This window comes from Blennius ocellaris (assembly GCF_963422515.1).
Source record: "Blennius ocellaris genome assembly, chromosome: 3".
NCBI classification, from domain to species: domain Eukaryota; kingdom Metazoa; phylum Chordata; class Actinopteri; order Blenniiformes; family Blenniidae; genus Blennius; species Blennius ocellaris.
In genome coordinates this window covers 33,870,229-33,892,087 of record NC_137652.1, presented here as the reverse complement: position 1 = coordinate 33,892,087, position 21,859 = coordinate 33,870,229, and the positions used below count along the sequence as shown (strand labels likewise).

At 47.6% G+C, this 21,859-nt stretch overlaps 1 protein-coding gene across 1 annotated transcript in view; it reads left to right on the top strand.

The window, feature by feature from the left end:
• LOC308146460 (tau-tubulin kinase 1-like) overlaps positions 1-21,859 on the top strand; it is a 190,782-nt gene that overhangs the window by 24,344 nt on the left and 144,579 nt on the right. Inside the window, exons 2-4 of the mRNA XM_080518287.1 lie at positions 8,638-8,796; positions 12,857-13,004; positions 13,532-13,605. Of these exons, the coding sequence (XP_080374413.1) occupies positions 8,689-8,796; positions 12,857-13,004; positions 13,532-13,605 (330 nt within the window). The 5' untranslated portion in view covers positions 8,638-8,688. The remainder of the gene's footprint in view (positions 1-8,637; positions 8,797-12,856; positions 13,005-13,531; positions 13,606-21,859) is intronic.

Sequence of the window (21,859 nt, the reverse complement as noted above, 5' to 3'; positions counted from 1 at the left end):
CCATAACTATGACAATTAAGCCATGCAAGGCACTCAGTCCGTCAGGTGGGCCCTTTTGACTGGGTGAGAACTGCTCAACCAACCGAGCCTTCGCAGCCCCGCAACGTGTGCTTTCACAGAGAGTTTACTGGAAGAAACACTGAAGACTCCTGAAGGCTGAACCGGGGGAACCACGGGGGAAACCCCAGCCCATTATCGCTACGTTTGCCAGCCACAGAGTTAAGGAAGACGTGATTCACAATCCTGACAGAAGAACGAGGTGTACTAAAACATCTGCTGCTTCACAGACCATGACCATGACCCACGGTTCTCAAGAAATGCTTTGACTACACAGAGGCAAAGAAAGTACCAAAGGGAGCAGAGAATTCTGTTTCCATTACGACAAGGCCATTCAGACGTATCAGTGCAGCGGAGGCGACTGAGAACATGGCCTCTTTAGGATTCTAGGTTCATGGGGACAGTTCAACTTGCTGCATTCAAGTCATAAATGCAGTGAAACACATAAAAACAAGTATTTTTTGTAATATTTACAACAGTGGCTCTTACAGGATTGGTGCCTATGAAGCTCATACTTCAATCAAGTTTTGATTGTCACACTTTGACTTCTTTAAGGATTCGTGCAAAGTGGCATTTTATCTTTCCTGATTGTATATTTTTCCGATATACCCTTATAAACATTACACTACCATAATGCAATAGTGCAGTGAGTTATCACGTCAAGTACTGCAGAGTTGTGCTCACATGGAAAAACATCCTGGTGCAGTGAGTTATCACAGTGAGCTGACATGGACCCACCCTCGTTCCCGCCCCAATGGACAAAGACCACAGAGAGCTTCAGCTTCTTTCATCATGGCAGGTGACGGAGAGCCACAACATCAAACGCAACTGGGGAAGTTGGGAATCCCTCAAGGAAAACTTACAACGAAAGACAAGAGGGATTCAAAAGAAACACACATCCAACCAAGTAAACCTTTTAATGATTGTTTGAGGCATGTGGTCCCAGATAGGATTACGTACTAATTGTGATTTTTGGATCCTCTAACAATTGGTTGTTTTATTTTGTAGGTTGTTTTATTTATTTTTTTCCTAGTAGGTTGGTTCTTTATGTAAGATAAGGGTATTTGGTATCTGGGCTTTGAAGGCTGCAAAAAATTGGTCTGGTTTGAGTTAAAAAAAATAAATAAATTGAGGAGATCTCCTATATCTACCCAGAACACACCACTGTTGACTGATTCCCTGTATTCTTCTCCCCCCGAGTTAAGAGCCTCTGAGTCATTATGGCCGGCAGCTCATATTCAACACAGCCGGACTGCAGTCCTCCACCTCGACATCTCCAGACTCCATCCCTGAAGTCTTGGTCCACTCATCTGTCACATCCCCACAACGTCCTTCTCACCTGACGCCCCACAAACTCATGAGCAGACTGCAACTCATTTACAACTCAGTGGTCAGCCACATCATCCCGTCTGTCGTTCAACTCCACTGGTTCACGGTACAAAAACCTCCAACTATAAAGCTCTTCACAATCTCCCCTTGATTTACCTCTGTGACCGCCTTCCATTCCCTTCGTTCTATTGTTCGACATCCGAACCGAGGAGTACCAGCCAAGCCAGCTTCTTTCAGTTCGTCCTCCCTGGAGTGATGCCAGATGTTTCTGGATTGTGCATCTCATCTATGGCCAGGCCAGTTCCAACATAGAGTATGCCGGTGATGTTCAACTCCTTCCTCAGGGTGTGGCCAATCAAAACCCAACTTCTTCTTCTATTGTAGTTGTCTCTACGCTGCCACAGCTCTCTCGGGCCATCTTACGTCAAGCATTTTGTGGAGACGGCCATTGACAGATGACTTTTTCTTCTCAGAAGAAGACTGCTGTAGTCTTCCAAGTCTCACTTGTGCACTTCACTTGCTTTTCTTTTGACGGTTTGTTGTAATGATGTCCTTGATCTTTTATGCTTCTATTCTTTGTAAGGTGACTTGAAGGGGGCCTTCAAATAAAATGTATTATTTCAATTAAAGTTCTTCACCCTTTACATTCCTTTTTTCCCCGTACATGTGTAAGGAGGCAGGTAATGTTTGGAGGGTCATGTGTAAGGAAATCCTAAGAGTAAATGAATAGGTTTGCACAAGTGTCCACCAGTTGGTTCAGACTCTTCCTCTCAGCAGCTGTGATGCTACGCTCCAGCAATTCACACAATAATAGAAGACTGATGCACCACAGACACAGCAAAAGTCCTTAGGAGGCCTTCCTGCACACCGAATGACCTCGGTCTGTGCATCTGCTTTCACTGTGTGTGTGTGTGTGTGTGTGTGTGTGTGTGTGTGTGTGTGTGTGTGTGTGTGTGTGTGTGTGTGTGTGTGTGTGTGTGTGTGTGTGTGTGTGTGTGTGTGTGTGTGTGTGTGTGTGTGTGTGTGTGTGCGTGCGTGCGTGCGTGCGTGCGTGCGTGCGTGCGTGTGTGTGCATGCAACAGGTGAGGGGACCCTCTGAATGTCCTTTTTGCCTTTATTGTAGCTTCCAGCTGGAGGGAAATGTGGATAAATGCCTCCCTGATTAGGATCAGTGTATTTATGCCCCCCCCCCCCCCCACTCCCACCACACACACATACATCTACAGCACACATGCACAGCTCCTTGTCCTCATTGGTTAACTGTGCCCTCTGTTTTGGCTTTTAGGCTAACTCAGGAACAGGAAGGGCTTTGTCCCGCTCAGGATTTGTTGTAAGCCGTCAGGTTTTCCGGGAGCTCAGAACTATGGTGAGCTCGGTGCCACGTCACTAGATCAAGTCTGCAATTGTGCAAACCCAGCTTCTGGCAGTGCGCGCCTCCCCCACCGCCCCGCCTACCACCCCATCCTGCCACCAGCACTGATGGAAAGAGGTGGACCCTGTCAGGGAGTCGAACACGGTGCTGCTGCTGCCCCACACAGCCTCTCCACTTCCCCACTTGCTCAAGGCGGATTGGATCCGGTCGAGAGCTCTACAATATTTCACTTTTTTCCAACCCGGAGCTGCAATACATGTTTCATCTTCAAAATAGAGGAAAGAAATATGTCCAGATTAGGGAGGAGGAGGAACTCATTCTTTCAGACATGCAACTTTACAAACTGTCATCAAACAAAGACTCTAAAACAAGTAACGAGTCAAGCCACATTAATGGTGTCAAACACGAGGCCCAGGGGCTCAAACTGATCCGCCATTCTGATCTGTTGCACAATGTAAAATATAAAAAGACAAAGCAACTTCCCTGTAGCTTTAACAGGAAAAAACTACCAAATATAACAACTCCAGCTTTTGTAAATCTAACAGAAGTTTAAATTGCAGCCATTTTCTCTTTTTGAAAGTGAAATACATTTTGTCACTGCAGATATAAATATTTAGTTGAAGGTCTTTAAAAAAGTCTTTGATGCTCACATTAAACATCTCCAGGTTCATGAAAATCACTTTTCCAAACTTCGTGACATCACATTTAAAATGTAAGCATTTCCACAAAAAAACGCCAAAACGTTTCCGTCTACAGTTTCTACATTGTTTGTTAAAGTGAGAATATGACGGTGTTAGCATAAAAGCATCACAGAGCATGTTAAAGGTATCAAACACTGTATTGTGACAAGTCCAACTTGTCTTGGTTGTCCAGTAATACCAAAGTCCACCAAGCAGTGAGGAAATGTGTGTAAGCTCCATTATTGTGTTGCAGCAATGTCGTTTCAATACAATCCTCTTTATTTCCTGAGCAATGAAACATGGAGCAGCAGAGCCTTCCCATGTGGCCTGCTCAGGCCTCCACACCAGGAGGAGAGTGGTCAGTGAGCGGCAGCAGCAGTGGACCTCACTGTGTGGACCAGGACACATGCATTGTGTTGGGGTCTGCGCGGTGCGGTCAGGAGCATGTTTCACACTGCAGGGGCACCGATGTTCTGCCCCTGGGGCTTTTCTATGAAACGTGACCATACTGGGAGCACAGCCACTTATCTTGATGTCTGCCTGAGCTCTGCATGCACTAATGATGGCCCGTGGCTTTGCATGCTCGACAGCATGGTTTGGGAACTGACTTGCATCACTTTAAAACAAAGATGGGTTCTTTTAAATCTGCTGAAAGCTCATGCACCATGAATGCCGCCTCACAGCAGAGGCTCAGAGGTGCCAATTATTCTGTGGTCTGGGACCTGCTGAGGATTTTATGACTTTTTATTTTTAGTCAGTGTACTTTGTGCAGGACTGCACCGTGTTCAGGGTATGTGATATATACAGCAACATCGGGAAGTACTGTGATAAATGAACACTCAATATATGACCTTCGTGTCCAAGAGCTTTGAGATTGGATTCCAGATAACCCTGTCCCAATCAGAGCAGTTTGTTCACATTCTCCAGACCTTGTGCCTATACTACGAAGCTGGATTTTCTCTTATTGAGTTAGCGTAAGGATTAACCCTGGGTTTTCCGTGCTGCAACTCTCGTTCACTCCAACGGGGTAAATCACCACGATAACTTATGCTGAATGGCTAACCTGCTCCGGATCAGGTTGTATTCTGGGTCAATGAAGATCAAATCTATGTCCCATAGCCAATCAGATGACCTGCCCATTCGTAGAAGATCCTGATTGATGCGAGGATCATGAGATGACCGCTGAGGAGAGAAATCGTTTTCTGTTTGGCATAATGAAATAAAGCCTTTGAGTCACCGAGCGTTTTGAAGTATGTTTTTGCTGTTCAAGTCCATGAGGGTTGATCTGAAATAATGAGGTAAGGGTTGAGAGGATGGATGTAGACTGCAATGCATTCTGGGAGTGTGAATCTGAAAAAAGATGCAGACAAGAAAGCAGGAGTTGTGTAACATTTGTTTTCTCCCGCAAACATTGTCTTGTGCATCGACGTGGAGGGGGAGGATGTGACGTAGAGTGCAATGCATTCTGAGTAGTAAAAAAAAGCTAACCCTGCGAATCAGAAGAAGCAGATGCAGAAAGAAAAAGTTGGAAGATATCTTGCGGGTGGACGTGGAGTAGTGAGGAAGAAGTAGTGAAAGGGGTGCTTAGTGATGTCTGGTCTGAAGACGATAGATCACTGTTGTTTGTAGCTCCCCGTTAGCAACAAGCTAACTGGCCCAGAAACCCCGGCGGGACTTCCTCTTCTGGTCCCGACCAATCAGTGAGCAGTGTTTCTTCTTTACTTCCTCTCTGGTCTTTGTTTGAGTCGGGTGACAGCGCCCCCTAGCCAGCAGCTGTTGTAATTACATGAAATTGTACAGATGGTTTGGTCCGGTCTGAAAACTGAATTCTAAGGTCTGTTCTGGTACAAAGTGAAATGGAGTCAGAGTGCTGCACTTTTAAATTGTTTGATGATTGAATATTGTATGAGCTCATGAAGGCACGCACTGACAGTGTCACTAATTTCCTGCCAGGATTCTTTCTTTGCTTTGGCCGTAGCAACAGCGTGGCTTTTGGCCTGGATGATGTGTTTGAATTCTTCATATTGTTTAAGCATCATTGTTTCCTTCTCCATTACATAAGCTGTTCTGCAGGGTTTTTCGATTGGTTAGATCAGTGTTTTTCAACCTTTTTGAGCCAAGGCACACTTTTTTGTTTGGAAAACTCTGGAGGCACACCACCACCTGAAAATATTAAAATGTTAAACTCTGTGTCCTCTATTAACAATATAAAGTCTTTCTCATCCAAGTTTTAGCAACAGGAATCCAGCAACAGTAAATACAGAATAAAAGTATTTCCCAATTTTTAATTTTTTTTAATTTGTACTCACTCTGTGAAACCTGGACCTGATGGATGAAGAGCTGAGATCCTGGTTCACATTCTTACTTTTCAAAAACTTCTCCATCACTGTCACTGACACAGTACTTTGATACAAGATGGTAGCAGGAGGTGGAGATGAACCACACTGACGTCTGTCACTTTAAATTTCACCGGCAAAGTTCTGTGCTGCCCTCTAGTGGTGAAGAGTATTTATACATCATTACTCTTCAACACACTGCTCTCACTGCTGACAGCGGCTGTGAGAGCAAATGATTTTCAGAAGAAAATGGAAATTGGATACTTTGGCACGGCTCACCTGACGAGATCTGGCGGAACCCCAGTGTGCCGCGGAGCAGTGGTTGAACAACACTGGCTTAGACATTGCAGATTCCGCCCCTTTTATGTGAATGCGCACTGATCCCAGTGGGAAAACCCTGGGTTGAATTGCCCAGTCGATAGCCTGCTTTGTAGTAAGACTTGTCACGGATTGCACGTCTGGCTTTGTCAAGCCACATAATAGAGAGCTGTCCAGGTATATGAATCCTGCTTTGTAGTACAGGCCTCTGAAATAATTTTGGGTTGCAATTAGGTGAAATTAGTTCACAAATAATTTCATTTAGTGAATGGATTATACTTTTATCAGTTAAAATTCTTTCCCATTTGAATTTCACATTAATTTGCATTTGCAGTTCAGTCTTTAGCAATGTACAAACAGACTGTTGAAGTTGTGCTGACGATAACTAACTTTTACTATTAGAAAGAAAACATTTCTGATAAGGCTCTGATAAACTGTAGGATTCTGGAGTCAAGTGTGAAGCTGGCACCGGGTTAGCTTAGCATCATACAGACGTACCAAAAGTGACATTCCCGCCCAATGTCTGCCAAGTAAAACTCATCTTGAGACACAAAACATGTCAAAGTGACAGTAAATGCAAAAGTAAATCTTGTTTTGACTTGTGCTTTATCTCCCCAAACTAGTTTATGTTATAGTCATTTGAAATTTGAAAAGTAAAATTAAATAACTTCTTTGATATGTTCGAATCTGATGCCAATGTCAGCTAACAGTAGTACTGAACTTTTATTCACTCCAGAAGATCTGAAGAGCCACTCCAAAGAGAGGCTATAGAGCCACCCCAGAAGATCTGTAGAGCCACTCCAGAGGGGCTGTAGAGCCACCCCAGAAGATCTGAAGATCCACTCCAGAGGGGCTGTAGAGCCATCCCAGGAGATCTGTAGAGCCACTTCAGAGGGGCTGTAGAGCCACCCCAGAAGATCTGAAGATCCACTCCAGAGGGGCTGTAGAGCCATCCCAGGAGATCTGTAGAGCCACTTCAGAGGGGCTGTAGAGCCACCCCAGAAGAGTTGTAGAGCCAGTCCAGAGGGGCTGTAGAGCCACCCCAGGAGATCTGTAGAGCCACTTCAGAGGGGCTGTAGAGCCACCCCAGAAGATCTGTAGAGCCACTCCAGAGGGGCTGTAGAGCCACCCCAGAAGATCTGAAGAGCCACTCCAGAGGGGCTGTAGAGCCACCCCAGAAGATCTGTAGAGCCACTCCAGAGGGGCTGTAGAGCCACCCCAGAAGATCTGAAGAGCCACTCCAGAGGGGCTGTAGAGCCACCCCAGAAGAGTTGTAGAGCCAGTCCAGAGGGGCTGTAGAGCCACCCCAGGAGATCTGTAGAGCCACTTCAGAGGGGCTGTAGAGCCACCCCAGAAGATCTGTAGAGCCACTCCAGAGGGGCTATAGAGCCACCCCAGAAGATCTGTAGAGCCACTTCAGAGGGGCTGTAGAGCCACCCCAGGAGATCTGTAGAGGCACTCCAGAGGGGCTATAGAGCCACCCCAGAAGATCTGTAGAGCCACTCCAGAGGGGCTGTAGAGCCATCCCAGAAGATCTGTAGAGCCACGTCAGAAGATCTGTAGAGCCACCCCAGAAGATCTGTAGAGCCACTCCAGAGGGGCTGTAGAGCCATCCCAGAAGATCTGTAGAGCCACTCCAGAGGGGCTTCACAGTTGCAGGCTGCACACATATGTAGGAACACTGGAAAAAGGACAAAACCTGCTAAATCCACAGTTTAAACATCAGTATTACAAGTTTAAAGTAACATACAAACCTGAGATCTAATGAACTTGTTTTCAATATATCTCAGGTTTGTATCTGACTTTAGATTTGAAAACATTTACTGGCAAATAATGTACGTTAGAACAATAAAGTCAACAGCACTAATCTGTTTTGTGTGTACTTTCTGCAGTCCAGGGAAAGTGAAGGTTTCACAGCCTCTGCTCCAGACACGTTGCCTTGCCGTCCACACATTGAGCCCAGGGTTGCATATTAGTGTTGCACGTAAGGAGAGAGGATTTCAAACCAAGCAAGTAGGAAAGTCTCTCATGGTTATTTCATTGTGAGTACAGAGAGATGAGGCTCTGAAATAGGCCATGGGCATGTTTTTTTTGTTTAGTTTTTTTAATGAAGTCTGCTTTAGTTGTGTAGAACCCCATCAAAATGCTTGAGTTATCTTTCAATGGTTCAGAAGATGTTCTGTTCTTCACCGGTTTGGGCTCTGCAGCGTCAAACTGTCAGGATATGAGCTGCTTCCGGCTGCTTCCTCTGCAGGTATATTTGCTCCAGTCACTGCAAATACCATTTGCCCACCTCAACCCTAGTGCATCCCCCTCCCAAGCCCAACACCTCCTCCACCACCAGCCTGTGGCCTGACATAGCTGAAGAATGGCCTTTAATGGCAGCTTGCCATCTCTGAATGCTTCTTGATGTACTGGATGTTATTATTCTCCACACACAGGGATGTGGACAGACGGGCTGGTTTCTGACGTGAAGCTGAGTTTACCAGTGTACCGACTGTGTTGCCTTTTCTTTGATCTAGTGTTCTGCTCTTGTCTCCCACAGATAAATGGCTCTTTTAAGCTGGGAGCTGCTCGTGTTCTGTCTGGCTGGCAGATGCAGTGCCTAGTCCCCGGTCTCCAGGACCACGCCAACATGAACGGGACGTCCGAGCAGGCCGACATCCTGCCGCCAAACTGCATGGTCAAAGATCGATGGAAAGTGGTAAGTCAGGAAGCTTCATGACTCTGAAAAGATTCAGGACATTGTCTGTTTTCCTTTTCACACATGAACTGAGAATAAATCAAAAGATTTCAGTGACGTTCCAGACAGCAAATCACAGGTGATTTATTAAGTCTGCACAGCATCATTTATTGTCATTGTGATCTCGGCTTGCACAATATACTGTCATAAATGATGTTTCCACGCAGTGCATGAGGTTTATTTTTTAATCTTAACAAGATTAACAAATGAACATTTCTATTTTATGTTTGTCCAGAGAATTTTTATATAGGGGTGTGCGATATGACGATTTAAGATCGTTCAAGATTCCAATGTGTTGGTGATCTGACGAAGCAGAGAGATCATAGAATCATCTGAGGAGCAGTCTAGATGTTGCAGTTCTATGCTGACGCAGCCGACGTGGCGCCTGCACCTGAATCACCAACCACAGTGCATTACCAGCGTGTGTTCAGCGTGGCTGAAGAAGAAACAAGGAGTTGGTCCCGAAAGGAAACCCCACCTCCATTGTGTGGAAGTCCATACAGTTTTTTTTTCTTTGGACAACAAAATGACAACTGTAATTTGCTCGTGGCTGCATTGCACAAACCCTGTTCAGACGTGAGCCGTCATAACGCCTTCCTTTTTAGAAGGAGAGAGAAACTAGATGTCTGAGCAGTAACATGCTCAAAAGCTGTTGGATTTTTAAATGTGTTTAACATTGTATTTATTGAACATTTACAAAATGATAACAGTTCAGCACAGTACCAATGCAGATTGTCTAAAAATTCAGATTGACCTCTGATTTCCCAGATACTCCAACACTCTGCTGAACTTTGCTGTAAAGAGGTCCTTTTGATTATTAATCATGAATCTTAGTCTTTCCAAAGAAATGCAGTCCGACATCAAATACCTCCAAAAATGTATTGAAGGAAGTTCACCTCCGTGGGTCGGAGAGCCCAGATCTCCTCGGGTGGTCATCACAGTCTTTCGGCCAATCGTAAGCAGAACACATCCACAGTTCTGACATGAGCTTAATGTTTCAGCCACACAGAACAATAGACATAATAGTTGATGAGGCTGTAATTGCTGCTTGATGATCATGGATGAGCTGGATACTCATTTCAGACGAGCATCTGGTACTAATAAAGCATTTTTGATGAGTACAAGCATGATCCGAGTAATATCTCGTCAAAATCCTCATTTGGTAACTGACTGTCTTCAGCTCTCTGATTGGCCAGTCACACACAGAGCCCGCCCCTCTAGCACATCTCAGTTTAGTGTCCAGCATCTGGTCAATATTTTGAGTCACCTGTTCAAGCCATTGTCAGTGTGGCTGACGGTGTCTGTTCTGGGCCGGTGCAGCACTAGGCTCTCCTTCAGGAGTTAGCTCTCGCTCTGTCACCATCCTGGTTAGCCCTGGCCTGTTTCCTTGTTTCTCTTTTCTCGTGCAGTGAAAAGGTTTTCCAACCATGTGTCTCACGTCTATGCAGGTTGAGTGATAGTTCAAGTGGAGCAGTGAGCAATTCCAGAAATATAATTTGAGTTCAATCCAGCGAGGAGGCCGACAGCGGTGCATCACGTGCTGTTGGATAATGATCAGGTTCGAGACATTAGAGTTTCATTGTTTAAATCACTGCACAGGACAAAGATCAGGTGTGTGAGCAGATGGAACTGGATGTGTTGCCTATTGTCATAGAAAACATGTACGTATGTCTTCATTTGTTATATTTCCAATAGTATCATTGCTCTCACACACACACACACACACACACACACACACATATATATATACTTTAAAAAAAAGAAAAGTGTAACGTATTCATACATTTCAATCGATAATTCACCTTATTATAATAGTGCTTAGATATTTCTTAATAGAGAAGTGGTCAGATTTAATAAGTTATACTCCTTTTTGGACATGCAAAATGATTCTATTTTACAGTTACTAAGTCACTGATTGGTTAAATTTTGGTTTATTGGTGTGTACTGTCAATTTTGATATTTCAATTTGAGCATGTTCAAAATAAAAAGTATAATGAAAGGAAATAACCTCAGTTACTTAATTTTGCATTTTTATTTGACTCTTTTCGATAAGCTATTTAGAGTTTTGGTGTCATGGATTTGCAGGGTGGACCCAAACGCAGACTCAGGTAAAAACCAGGTTTATTGAAACAAAAGTCCAGAAAACACAAGGAAAACACAGGAGCGACACAACGAGAGGGGGGACAAGAGGCGAGACATGTTGACAAGACGAACCGACAAAGACAACTGAGGGTTAGAGTTTAAATACACACAGGTGGAGCACACAGAAGGAGGAGGCCATTGGTTAATTGGAAGCACAAGGTGAAGCGCACAGGCAGGTGCACCTGACATTTGGTGAGAATTGCCTTAGTTTATGCCAGATTTATATGTGTGTGTGTGTGTGTGTGTGCTCCCATTTGAAATGAGTCTTTAGTATTATTTGAATTGTTTGATATTTTGTTTTTTATTTTCATTTTCATGTTCATGTTTTACCTCAAAAGCCAGGCACAGTTTAGTTCTTATGTTGCAATGGTCACTTTATCAGTGTTATTTCCCTGATAGTTTGTTTACTTTATTTGCACATGTTTGCACAATTGTACAAATTATATAAATTAAACTATCTTCAGAAAGGTTCTTGCAAATTAAACTCAATTTGCAAGAACTCAACCAATGCAAAAAACAATTGTGATTAAATCGTAATTGTGATTTTATTTCCCCAAAAAGTCACGATATGTTTGTCTTATCACCCAGCCCTTAACTTCGTTTCACATCAGAGAAGTCAACTTCACAAAATGATGTGATTTAAACCCACAGCAGAGGAGTCAAGGCGTTGTGGGGAGGTCATGCAGCGGCCCTCCTGACCTCAGCTGTACCCCCACCCCTCCAAAACCAGGAACATCGTCAACATGGCCCAAATATTAGTTTGATGTGAGACAAGCTTTCCAATCCAAACATTGGGAAAACAAAGATGCTAAAATAAGAATGCATGTCCCTCCGAGTATTTGAAATGTGATCACTTTTTACTTCATGTCTTGAACTTTGCTCAAGAGGACGTTTCTTAACTGCGGCCCGGAAGCTTCTTTGAGCTGCTGTCCAGCTGGATCCACACACACAAAACCAGTTCCTGTCTTGAACCAGTTCATTGTCGCATATCGGCACCATTGCCTTTATTACATATTATTGGTTTTCACCTCCAGAACTTGATACTTGTTTTGCAATCTGATATTCACTGTAAAGATTTTTTTAAACAAACGACGGTGATGTGAGAAACAGTGTTTGAGATTGATCTGCTTCCTGAACAAGGGCTTATGTAACGCTGCTCCTTTCAGCTGACAGGGAGCCTGCAGGCATTTTGCACTTCACTGATCAATTAGATTTGTCCGCTGAAGTCCGGCACATCATAAGCCAAAGACACACCAGGAAGAAACAAAGCAATAACTGAAGGAGAAGAATGGAAGAGACAGCAGTTATCATGGGAAGTGTAAATGTAGAAATAAGCAAAGGATGGAGGAGGAATAAAGGAAAGATATATAGAGAGCCAGCTGGTTCTTTCAGTTCTTCAATTAAACCTTCTCCTCAAAACGATCTGCTGGAAACGGGATCATTTTAATGTGTTTGTTTCAGAAAGCTCTCCTCAGCAGCTCCACATCCGATCTGCATACTCGTCATGAAGCTGCTCTATGTTTTGTCACTGTGTTTCTGTGCTTTGTGACACAAAATGTATCAACACATCTCAGGTTTTGCTTTGTTTCTGTTGCCTCAATGCAGAAGTAGAAGTGATTGTATTGATGTGTAGATTCCCCACCCACTCATTGAGTGCTAATGATGAACACACCAGTGAAATAATTAGTTTGTGTGATTGAAGATAAAAGCGTGTTGTGACGTTCTGGACCACAGCTGGACTTTACATGGAATCAGTGGTGATGCTGCCTCATCACTCTGTCATGTTTCACGTGAAGTGAGCAGCTTGTCGAGCTGCAGAGTGAACGTGTCTGTCGGCGTGACAAGTCCTTTCCGTGACGGTGAAATGTGTGTGTCTCAGCTGAAGAAGATTGGAGGAGGAGGGTTCGGGGAGATCTACGAGGCCTTGGACCTGCTGACGCGGGAAAATGTGGCTCTGAAGGTGGAGTCGGCCCAGCAGCCCAAACAGGTGCTGAAGATGGAGGTGGCGGTGCTGAAGAAGCTGCAGGGTGAGACACAGCCAGCATCTCCGTCGCCACGGTTCAGCCTCACAAAGCCTGAAACAATCTGCCAGACCTTTCAGCTGTTTCTCATTGTTCAGGAGAACGTGTATCAAACCACTGTCACTAATGACTCCGACAGTTGGAAGACCAAATATCTTTAAAATATAGATTCAAAGATTTTGTTCATGTAGTGCTTAGTGTAGATAATGTTCATCCTTACAAGATACTTTAAATTCAACTCAACAATATTCACATATGAGACACAAAAATGTGTTCCTGAGGAGAAACAAACATAGCACACAAGATAAAAGGCATAGTTCACTCTTTTTTTTTCAATTTGATAGTTGGACTACGCCAACCTTAATGACCAAAAACAAAGTATAAACTTCTTTCCTACAAATAAAGTTCATCTAGAGCCACACATGTTCAACCTTTAAAGTGAAAGTTTTGTTTTGTGTACAAAAAGTATATGTTCTTTTGCATTGGTGATGAACTTATTTAGAAGGTTTTGTCTCTGTCTTTTTGTCATCCAGGAAAAAACCACGTCTGTAAATTTATTGGATGTGGCAGGAATGACAAATTCAACTATGTGGTCATGCAGCTGCAGGTAAGAACAGGTGGACTTGGTTCACTGAAACAAAACCTTTTAAATCACAGCATAACCCAAAGCGGTGGCGAATGATCTCAAATAACAATATTGCCAATTGAACACAAGATCAGCTTTTGAAGGGCATGATGAGATGTGAACCAATAATCAATCTCTGGCCCTGCCCACACCACCCAAAGTCATTCTTTTTCTCCCCGTAGTTCTTAGAAAGTTTCCAGCCCACACGGCACCATAACAATTACTGGAATTGATGTAATATGTATGCCAGCCCTGTAGGTGGCACTATATCACTACCACAGAAATACACCAAAACCGGAGAAAATACTGAAAATGCAAAAATGTGGTAGAAAGTGCCTTCACTCTAGAACTTGTTTAAAAAAAAAAGTTCTCAGTCTCCGAAAACGCCACGCCGTGTGGATGATTGGCCCAAAAATGTGGTGTTCCAGGAAATGACGACGAGGTTGAGGTGGTTACTAAAATCGCCCGCAACTGCTGAGTGTGGAAGTCAGGAGGACGTATTGGTTGAGCACAGACACTACGAAGAGAAACACTGTCCAGTATAGCAGGCTTGTCCAATGAGGGGCTTGTTGTTGGGCTTTGTCACAACCTTGGTGATGACATCATCATTCCATACAGGTCTGCTGAAGCAGGGACAAACTGCAGGACGGGGGCCCTCCAGGACCCAGTTTGGACACCTCTGATATACAGTTTCCATTGAGATCATTACATAACATTGATGTTTATCACTCAGTGTTGCCATTGCTACCTTAACTCATAGGCTGCCAGCCATTTTCACAGCATTTTGACCGATTTTTCAAGACCCACAGAATATTGTGTTCTATGACTATGTAAACACCGAAGGTACCCAGAGAAAGAAGACACTCTCTGCTTTCATCAGGAAAAGAACGTTTGTTTCTTTCGGAAACGACTGTAGCACATTAGCTGGTTTTGCCAAAAATAACAGTTTTGGACCAAAGCACCGAGAAAATGAGCTTTTTGTGAAAAGAAACATGTGGAGCAGAACAGTGACTTTGACGTTAATATCTTTTGCTGTACTGACACCTCAAACATCTCAACAGTGTTTCCCTTCTATGAAACAACCAAAACACTGAGAAAGGACTTTTGATGCACAATGAAACAATTTATTTACAAATACTGTACTTTGAATGCTTGACAAAAGATAACTTTTGCACAGTATGTATGCGCGTGTGTGTGTGTGTGTGTGTGTGTGTGTGTGTGTGTGTGTGTGTGTGTGTGTGTGTGTGTGTGTGATGAGTCTCCCCTGCTCCATCTGGGAAGTTAACCACTCATCAGACAAATCCGGGTCAGGCTCGCTGAAATTACTTGACTCGTCAGACGAGTCTGGCTGTAGCGACGCACTCCGACACTCTGACACTCCGGCACTCCGACACTCCGACACTCCGGCACTCCGGCGCTCCGGCGCTCCGGCGCTCCGACGCTCCGACGCTCCGACGCTCCGGCGCTCCGGCGCTCCGACGCTCCGGCACTCCGACACTCCGACACTCCGACACTCCGGCACTCCGGCACTCCGACGCTCCGACGCTCCGACGCTCCGACGCTCCGACGCTCCGACGCTCCGGCACTCCGACACTCCGGCACTCCGACACTCCGACACTCCGGCACTGACTCTCTCCACTTGGCCCGGGACCGGTTTGATCGTCACCGATGTTTTTTCAGCGTGAGCTGCCTGAATGAACCACGTTTCTCCATTTTCTCCCTCCCTTCCTCTTCTTCTCACTCAAAATGAGCACTACTGCCCCCAACAGTGATCAGGGTGTCAGTGCACTGAGTCACTGAGTACTAGTTTTAAAAAATAACTAATTTAAACTACAAGTTATTTCTTTAGTTATTTTCAGCAGCTGCCTGCAACACCCCCCACGGTCTCAACATTAAAAACACAACTAGTGTGTTCAGCCACCCAGAAGTTATGTAGCGTTTCCTCATCGTTCTGACCGGGGCCCCCTGCTGGGTACAACTGGTGACATGAAGAAACACACTAAAGTGGTCGGACACAGTCAGGTCAACACCAGAGGACACAGTCTGGTCAACACCAGAGGACACACCAGGTCAACACCAGAGGACACAGTCTGGTCAACACCAGAGGACACACCAGGTCAACACCAGAGGACACACCAGGTCAACACCAGAGGACACAGTCTGGTCAACACCAGAGGACACAGTCTGGTCAACACCAGAGGACACACCAGGTCAACACCAGAGGACACACCAGGTCAACACCAGAGGACACAGCCAGGTCAACACCAGAGGACACAGTCTGGTCAACACCAGAGGACACACCAGGTCAACACCAGAGGACACAGCCAGGTCAACACCAGAGGACACAGTCTGGTCAACACCAGAGGACACACCAGGTCAACACCAGAGGACACAGTCTGGTCAACACCAGAGGACACACCAGGTCAACACCAGAGGACACACCAGGTCAACACCAGAGGACACAGTCTGGTCAACACCAGAGGACACACCAGGTCAACACCAGAGGACACAGTCAGGTCAACACCAGAGGACACAGTCTGGTCAACACCAGAGGACACAGCCAGGTCAACACCAGAGGACACAGCCAGGTCAACACCAGAGGACACACCAGGTCAACACTAGAGGACACACCAGGTCAACACCAGAGGACACAGTCTGGTAAACCCCAGAGGACACAGTCAGGTCAACACCAGAGGACACACCAGGTCAACACCAGAGGACACACCAGGTCAACACCAGAGGACACAGTCTGGTCAACACCAGAGGACACACCAGGTCAACAACAGAGGACACACCAGGTCAACACTAGAGGACACACCAGGTCAACACCAAAGGACACAGCCAGGTCAACACCAGAGGACACACCAGGTCAACACCAGAGGACACACATGGTCAACACCAGAGGACACACCAGATCAACACCAGAGGACACACATGGTCAACACCAGAGGACACAGTCTGGTCAACACCAGAGGACACAGCCAGGTCAACACCAGAGGACACAGTCTGGTCAACACCAGAGGACACACCAGGTCAACACCAGAGGACACAGTCTGGTCAACACCAGAGGACACACCAGGTCAACACCAGAGGACACAGTCAGGTCAACACCAGAGGACACAGTCTGGTCAACACCAGAGGACACAGCCAGGTCAACACCAGAGGACACAGCCAGGTCAACACCAGAGGACACACCAGGTCAACACTAGAGGACACACCAGGTCAACACCAGAGGACACAGTCTGGTAAACCCCAGAGGACACAGTCAGGTCAACACCAGAGGACACACCAGGTCAACACCAGAGGACACACCAGGTCAACACCAGAGGACACAGTCTGGTCAACACCAGAGGACACACCAGGTCAACAACAGAGGACACACCAGGTCAACACTAGAGGACACACCAGGTCAACACCAAAGGACACAGCCAGGTCAACACCAGAGGACACACCAGGTCAACACCAGAGGACACACATGGTCAACACCAGAGGACACACCAGATCAACACCAGAGGACACACATGGTCAACACCAGAGGACACAGTCTGGTCAACACCAGAGGACACAGCCAGGTCAACACCAGAGGACACAGTCTGGTCAACACCAGAGGACACACCAGGTCAACACCAGAGGACACAGTCTGGTCAACACCAGAGGACACACCAGGTCAACACCAGAGGACACAGTCTGGTCAACACCAGAGGACACAGTCTGGTCAACACCAGAGGACACACCAAGTCAACACCAGAGGACACAGTCTGGTCAACACCAGAGGACACAGTCTGGTCAACACCAGAGGACACAGTCTGGTCAACACCAGAGGACACAGCCAGGTCAACACCAGAGGACACAGTCTGGTCAACACCAGAGGACACAGTCTGGTCAACACCAGAGGACACACCAGGTCAACACCAGAGGACACAGTCTGGTCAACACCAGAGGACACACCAGGTCAACACCAGAGGACACACCAGGTCAATACCAGAGGACACAGTCTGGTCAACACCAGAGGACACAGTCTGGTCAACACCAGAGGACACAGTCTGGTCAACACCAGAGGACACAGCCAGGTCAACACCAGAGGACACACCAGGTCAACACCAGAGGACACACCAGGTCAACACCAGAGGACACAGTCTGGTCAACACCAGAGGACACAGCCAGGTCAACACCAGAGGACACAGTCAGGTCAACACCAGAGGACACAGTCTGGTCAACACCAGAGGACACAGCCAGGTCAACACCAGAGGACACAGCCAGGTCAACACCAGAGGACAAAGTCAGGTCAACACCAGAGGACACACCAGGTCAACACCAGAGGACACAGTCTGGTCAACACCAGAGGACACACCAGGTCAACACCAGAGGACACAGCCAGGTCAACACCAGAGGACACACCAGGTCAACACCAGAGGACACACCAGGTCAACACAAGAGGACACAGCCAGGTCAATACCAGAGGACACACCAGGTCAACACCAGAGGACACACCAGGTCAACACCAGAGGACACAGTCTGGTCAACACCAGAGGACACACCAGGTCAACACCAGAGGACACACCAGGTCAACACCAGAGGACACAGTCAGGTCAACACCAGAGGACACACCAGGTCAACACCAGAGGACACAGTCAGGTCAACACCAGAGGACACACCAGGTCAACACCAGAGGACACAGTCAGGTCAACACCAGAGGACACAGTCAGGTCAACACCAGAGGACACACCAGGTCAACACCAGAGGACACAGCCAGGTCAACACCAGAGGACACAGCCAGGTCAACACCAGAGGACACAACCAGGTCAACACCAGAGGACACAGCCAGGTCAACACCAGAGGACACAGCCAGGTCAACACCAGAGGACACAGTCTGGTCAACACCAGAGGACACAGCCAGGTCAACACCAGAGGACACACCAGGTCAACACCAGAGGACACACCAGGTCAACACAAGAGGACACAGCCAGGTCAACACCAGAGGACACAGTCAGGTCAACACCAGAGGACACACCAGGTCAACACCAGAGGACACAGTCTGGTCAACACCAGAGGACACACCAGGTCAACAACAGAGGACACAGTCTGGTCAACACCAGAGGACACACCAGGTCAACACCAGAGGACAGAGTCTGGTCAACACCAGAGGACACACATGGTCAACACCAGAGGACAGAGTCTGGTCAACACCAGAGGACACAGCCAGGTCAACACCAGAGGACACACCAGGTCAACACCAGAGGACACAGCCAGGTCAACACCAGAGGACACACCAGGTCAACACCAGAGGACACACCAGGTCAACACCAGAGGACACAGCCAGGTCAACACCAGAGGACACACCAGGTCAACACCAGAGGACACACCAGGTCAACACCAGAGGACACAGCCAGGTCAACACCAGAGGACACAGTCTGGTCAACACCAGAGGACACACCAGGTCAACACCAGAGGACACACCAGGTCAACACCAGAGGACACAGCCAGGTCAACACCAGAGGACACAGTCTGGTAAACACCAGAGGACACACCAGGTCAACACCAGAGGACACAGTCAGGTCAACACCAGAGGACACAGTCTGGTCAACACCAGAGGACACAGCCAGGTCAACACCAGAGGACACAGCCAGGTCAACACCAGAGGACACAGTCTGGTCAACACCAAAGGACACAGCCAGGTCAACACCAGAGGACACACCAGGTCAACACTAGAGGACACACCAGGTCAACACCAGAGGACACAGTCTGGTCAACCCCAGAGGACACAGTCAGGTCAACACCAGAGGACACACCAGGTCAACACCAGAGGACACACCAGGTCAACACCAGAGGACACAGTCTGGTCAACACCAGAGGACACACCAGGTCAACACCAGAGGACACAGTCAGGTCAACACCAGAGGACACAGCCAGGTCAACACCAGAGGACACAGCCAGGTCAACACCAGAGGACACAGTCTGGTCAACACCAGAGGACACACCAGGTCAACACCAGAGGACACACCAGGTCAACACTAGAGGACACACCAGGTCAACACCAGAGGACACAGCCAGGTCAACACCAGAGGACACAGTCTGGTCAACACCAGAGGACACACCAGGTCAACACCAGAGGACACAGTCAGGTCAACACCAGAGGACACAGTCTGGTCAACACCAGAGGACACATCCAGGTCAACACCAGAGGACACAGCCAGGTCAACACCAGAGGACACAGTCTGGTCAACACCAGAGGACACAGCCAGGTCAACACCAGAGGACACACCAGGTCAACACTAGAGGACACACCAGGTCAACACCAGAGGACACAGTCTGGTCAACCCCAGAGGACACACCAGGTCAACACCAGAGGACACACCAGTTCAACACCAGAGGACACACCAGGTCAACACCAGAGGACACAGTCTGGTCAACACCAGAGGACACACCAGGTCAACACCAGAGGACACACCAGGTCAACACCAAAGGACACAGCCAGGTCAACACCAGAGGACACACCAGGTCAACACCAGAGGACACACATGGTCAACACCAGAGGACACACATGGTCAACACCAGAGGACACACCAGGTCAACACCAGAGGACACACATGGTCAACACCAGAGGACACAGCCTGGTCAACACCAGAGGACACACCAGGTCAACACCAGAGGACACACCAGGTCAACACCAGAGGACACAGCCAGGTCAACACCAGAGGACACAGCCAGGTCAACACCAGAGGACACAGTCTGGTCAACACCAGAGGACACACCAGGTCAACACCAGAGGACACAGCCAGGTCAACACCAGAGGACACAGCCAGGTCAACACCAGAGGACTAACCAGGTCAACACCAGAGGACACAGTCTGGTCAACACCAGAGGACACAGTCTGGTCAACACCAGAGGACACACCAGGTCAACACCAGAGGACACACCAGGTCAACACAAGAGGACACAGCCAGGTCAACACCAGAGGACACAGCCAGGTCAACACCAGAGGACACACCAGGTCAACACCAGAGGACACAGTCTGGTCAACACCAGAGGACACACCAGGTCAACACCAGAGGACACAGCCAGGTCAACACCAGAGGACACACCAGGTCAACACCAGAGGACACAGCCAGGTCAACACCAGAGGACACAGCCAGGTCAACACCAGAGGACACAGTCAGGTCAACACCAGAGGACACACCAGGTCAACACCAGAGGACACACCAGGTCAACACCAGAGGACACAGTCTGGTCAACACCAGAGGACACAGTCTGGTCAACACCAGAGGACACAGCCAGGTCAACACCAGAGGACACACCAGGTCAACACCAGAGGACACAGCCAGGTCAACACCAGAGGACACAGTCAGGTCAACACCAGAGGACACACCAGGTCAACACCAGAGGACACACCAGGTCAACACCAGAGGACACAGTCTGGTCAACACCAGAGGACACACCAGGTCAACACCAGAGGACACAGCCAGGTCAACACCAGAGGACACACCAGGTCAACACCAGAGGACACAGTCAGGTCAACACCAGAGGACACACCAGGTCAACACCAGAGGACACAGCCAGGTCAACACCAGAGGACACAGCCAAGTCAACACCAGAGGACACACCAGGTCAACACCAGAGGACACAGCCAGGTCAACACCAGAGGACACACCAGGTCAACACCAGAGGACACAGTCTGGTCAACACCAGAGGACACAGCCAGGTCAACACCAGAGGACACACCAGGTCAACACCAGAGGACACACCAGGTCAACACAAGAGGACACAGCCAGGTCAACACCAGAGGACACAGTCAGGTCAACACCAGAGGACACAGTCAGGTCAACACCAGAGGACACACCAGGTCAACACCAGAGGACACAGTCTGGTCAACACCAGAGGACACACCAGGTCAACACCAGAGGACACACCAGGTCAACAACAGAGGACACAGCAGGTCAACACCAAAGGACACAGCCAGGTCAACACCAGAGGACACAGCCAGGTCAACACCAGAGGACACACCAGGTCAATACCAGAGGACACAGTCTGGTCAATACCAGAGGACACACCAGGTCAACACCAGAGGACACAGCCAGGTCAACACCAGAGGACACAGCCAGGTCAACACCAGAGGACACAGCCAGGTCAACACCAGAGGACATACCAGGTCAACACCAGAGGACACAGCCAGGTCAACACCAGAGGACACAGCCAGGTCAACACCAGAGGACACAGTCTGGTCAACACCAGACGACAC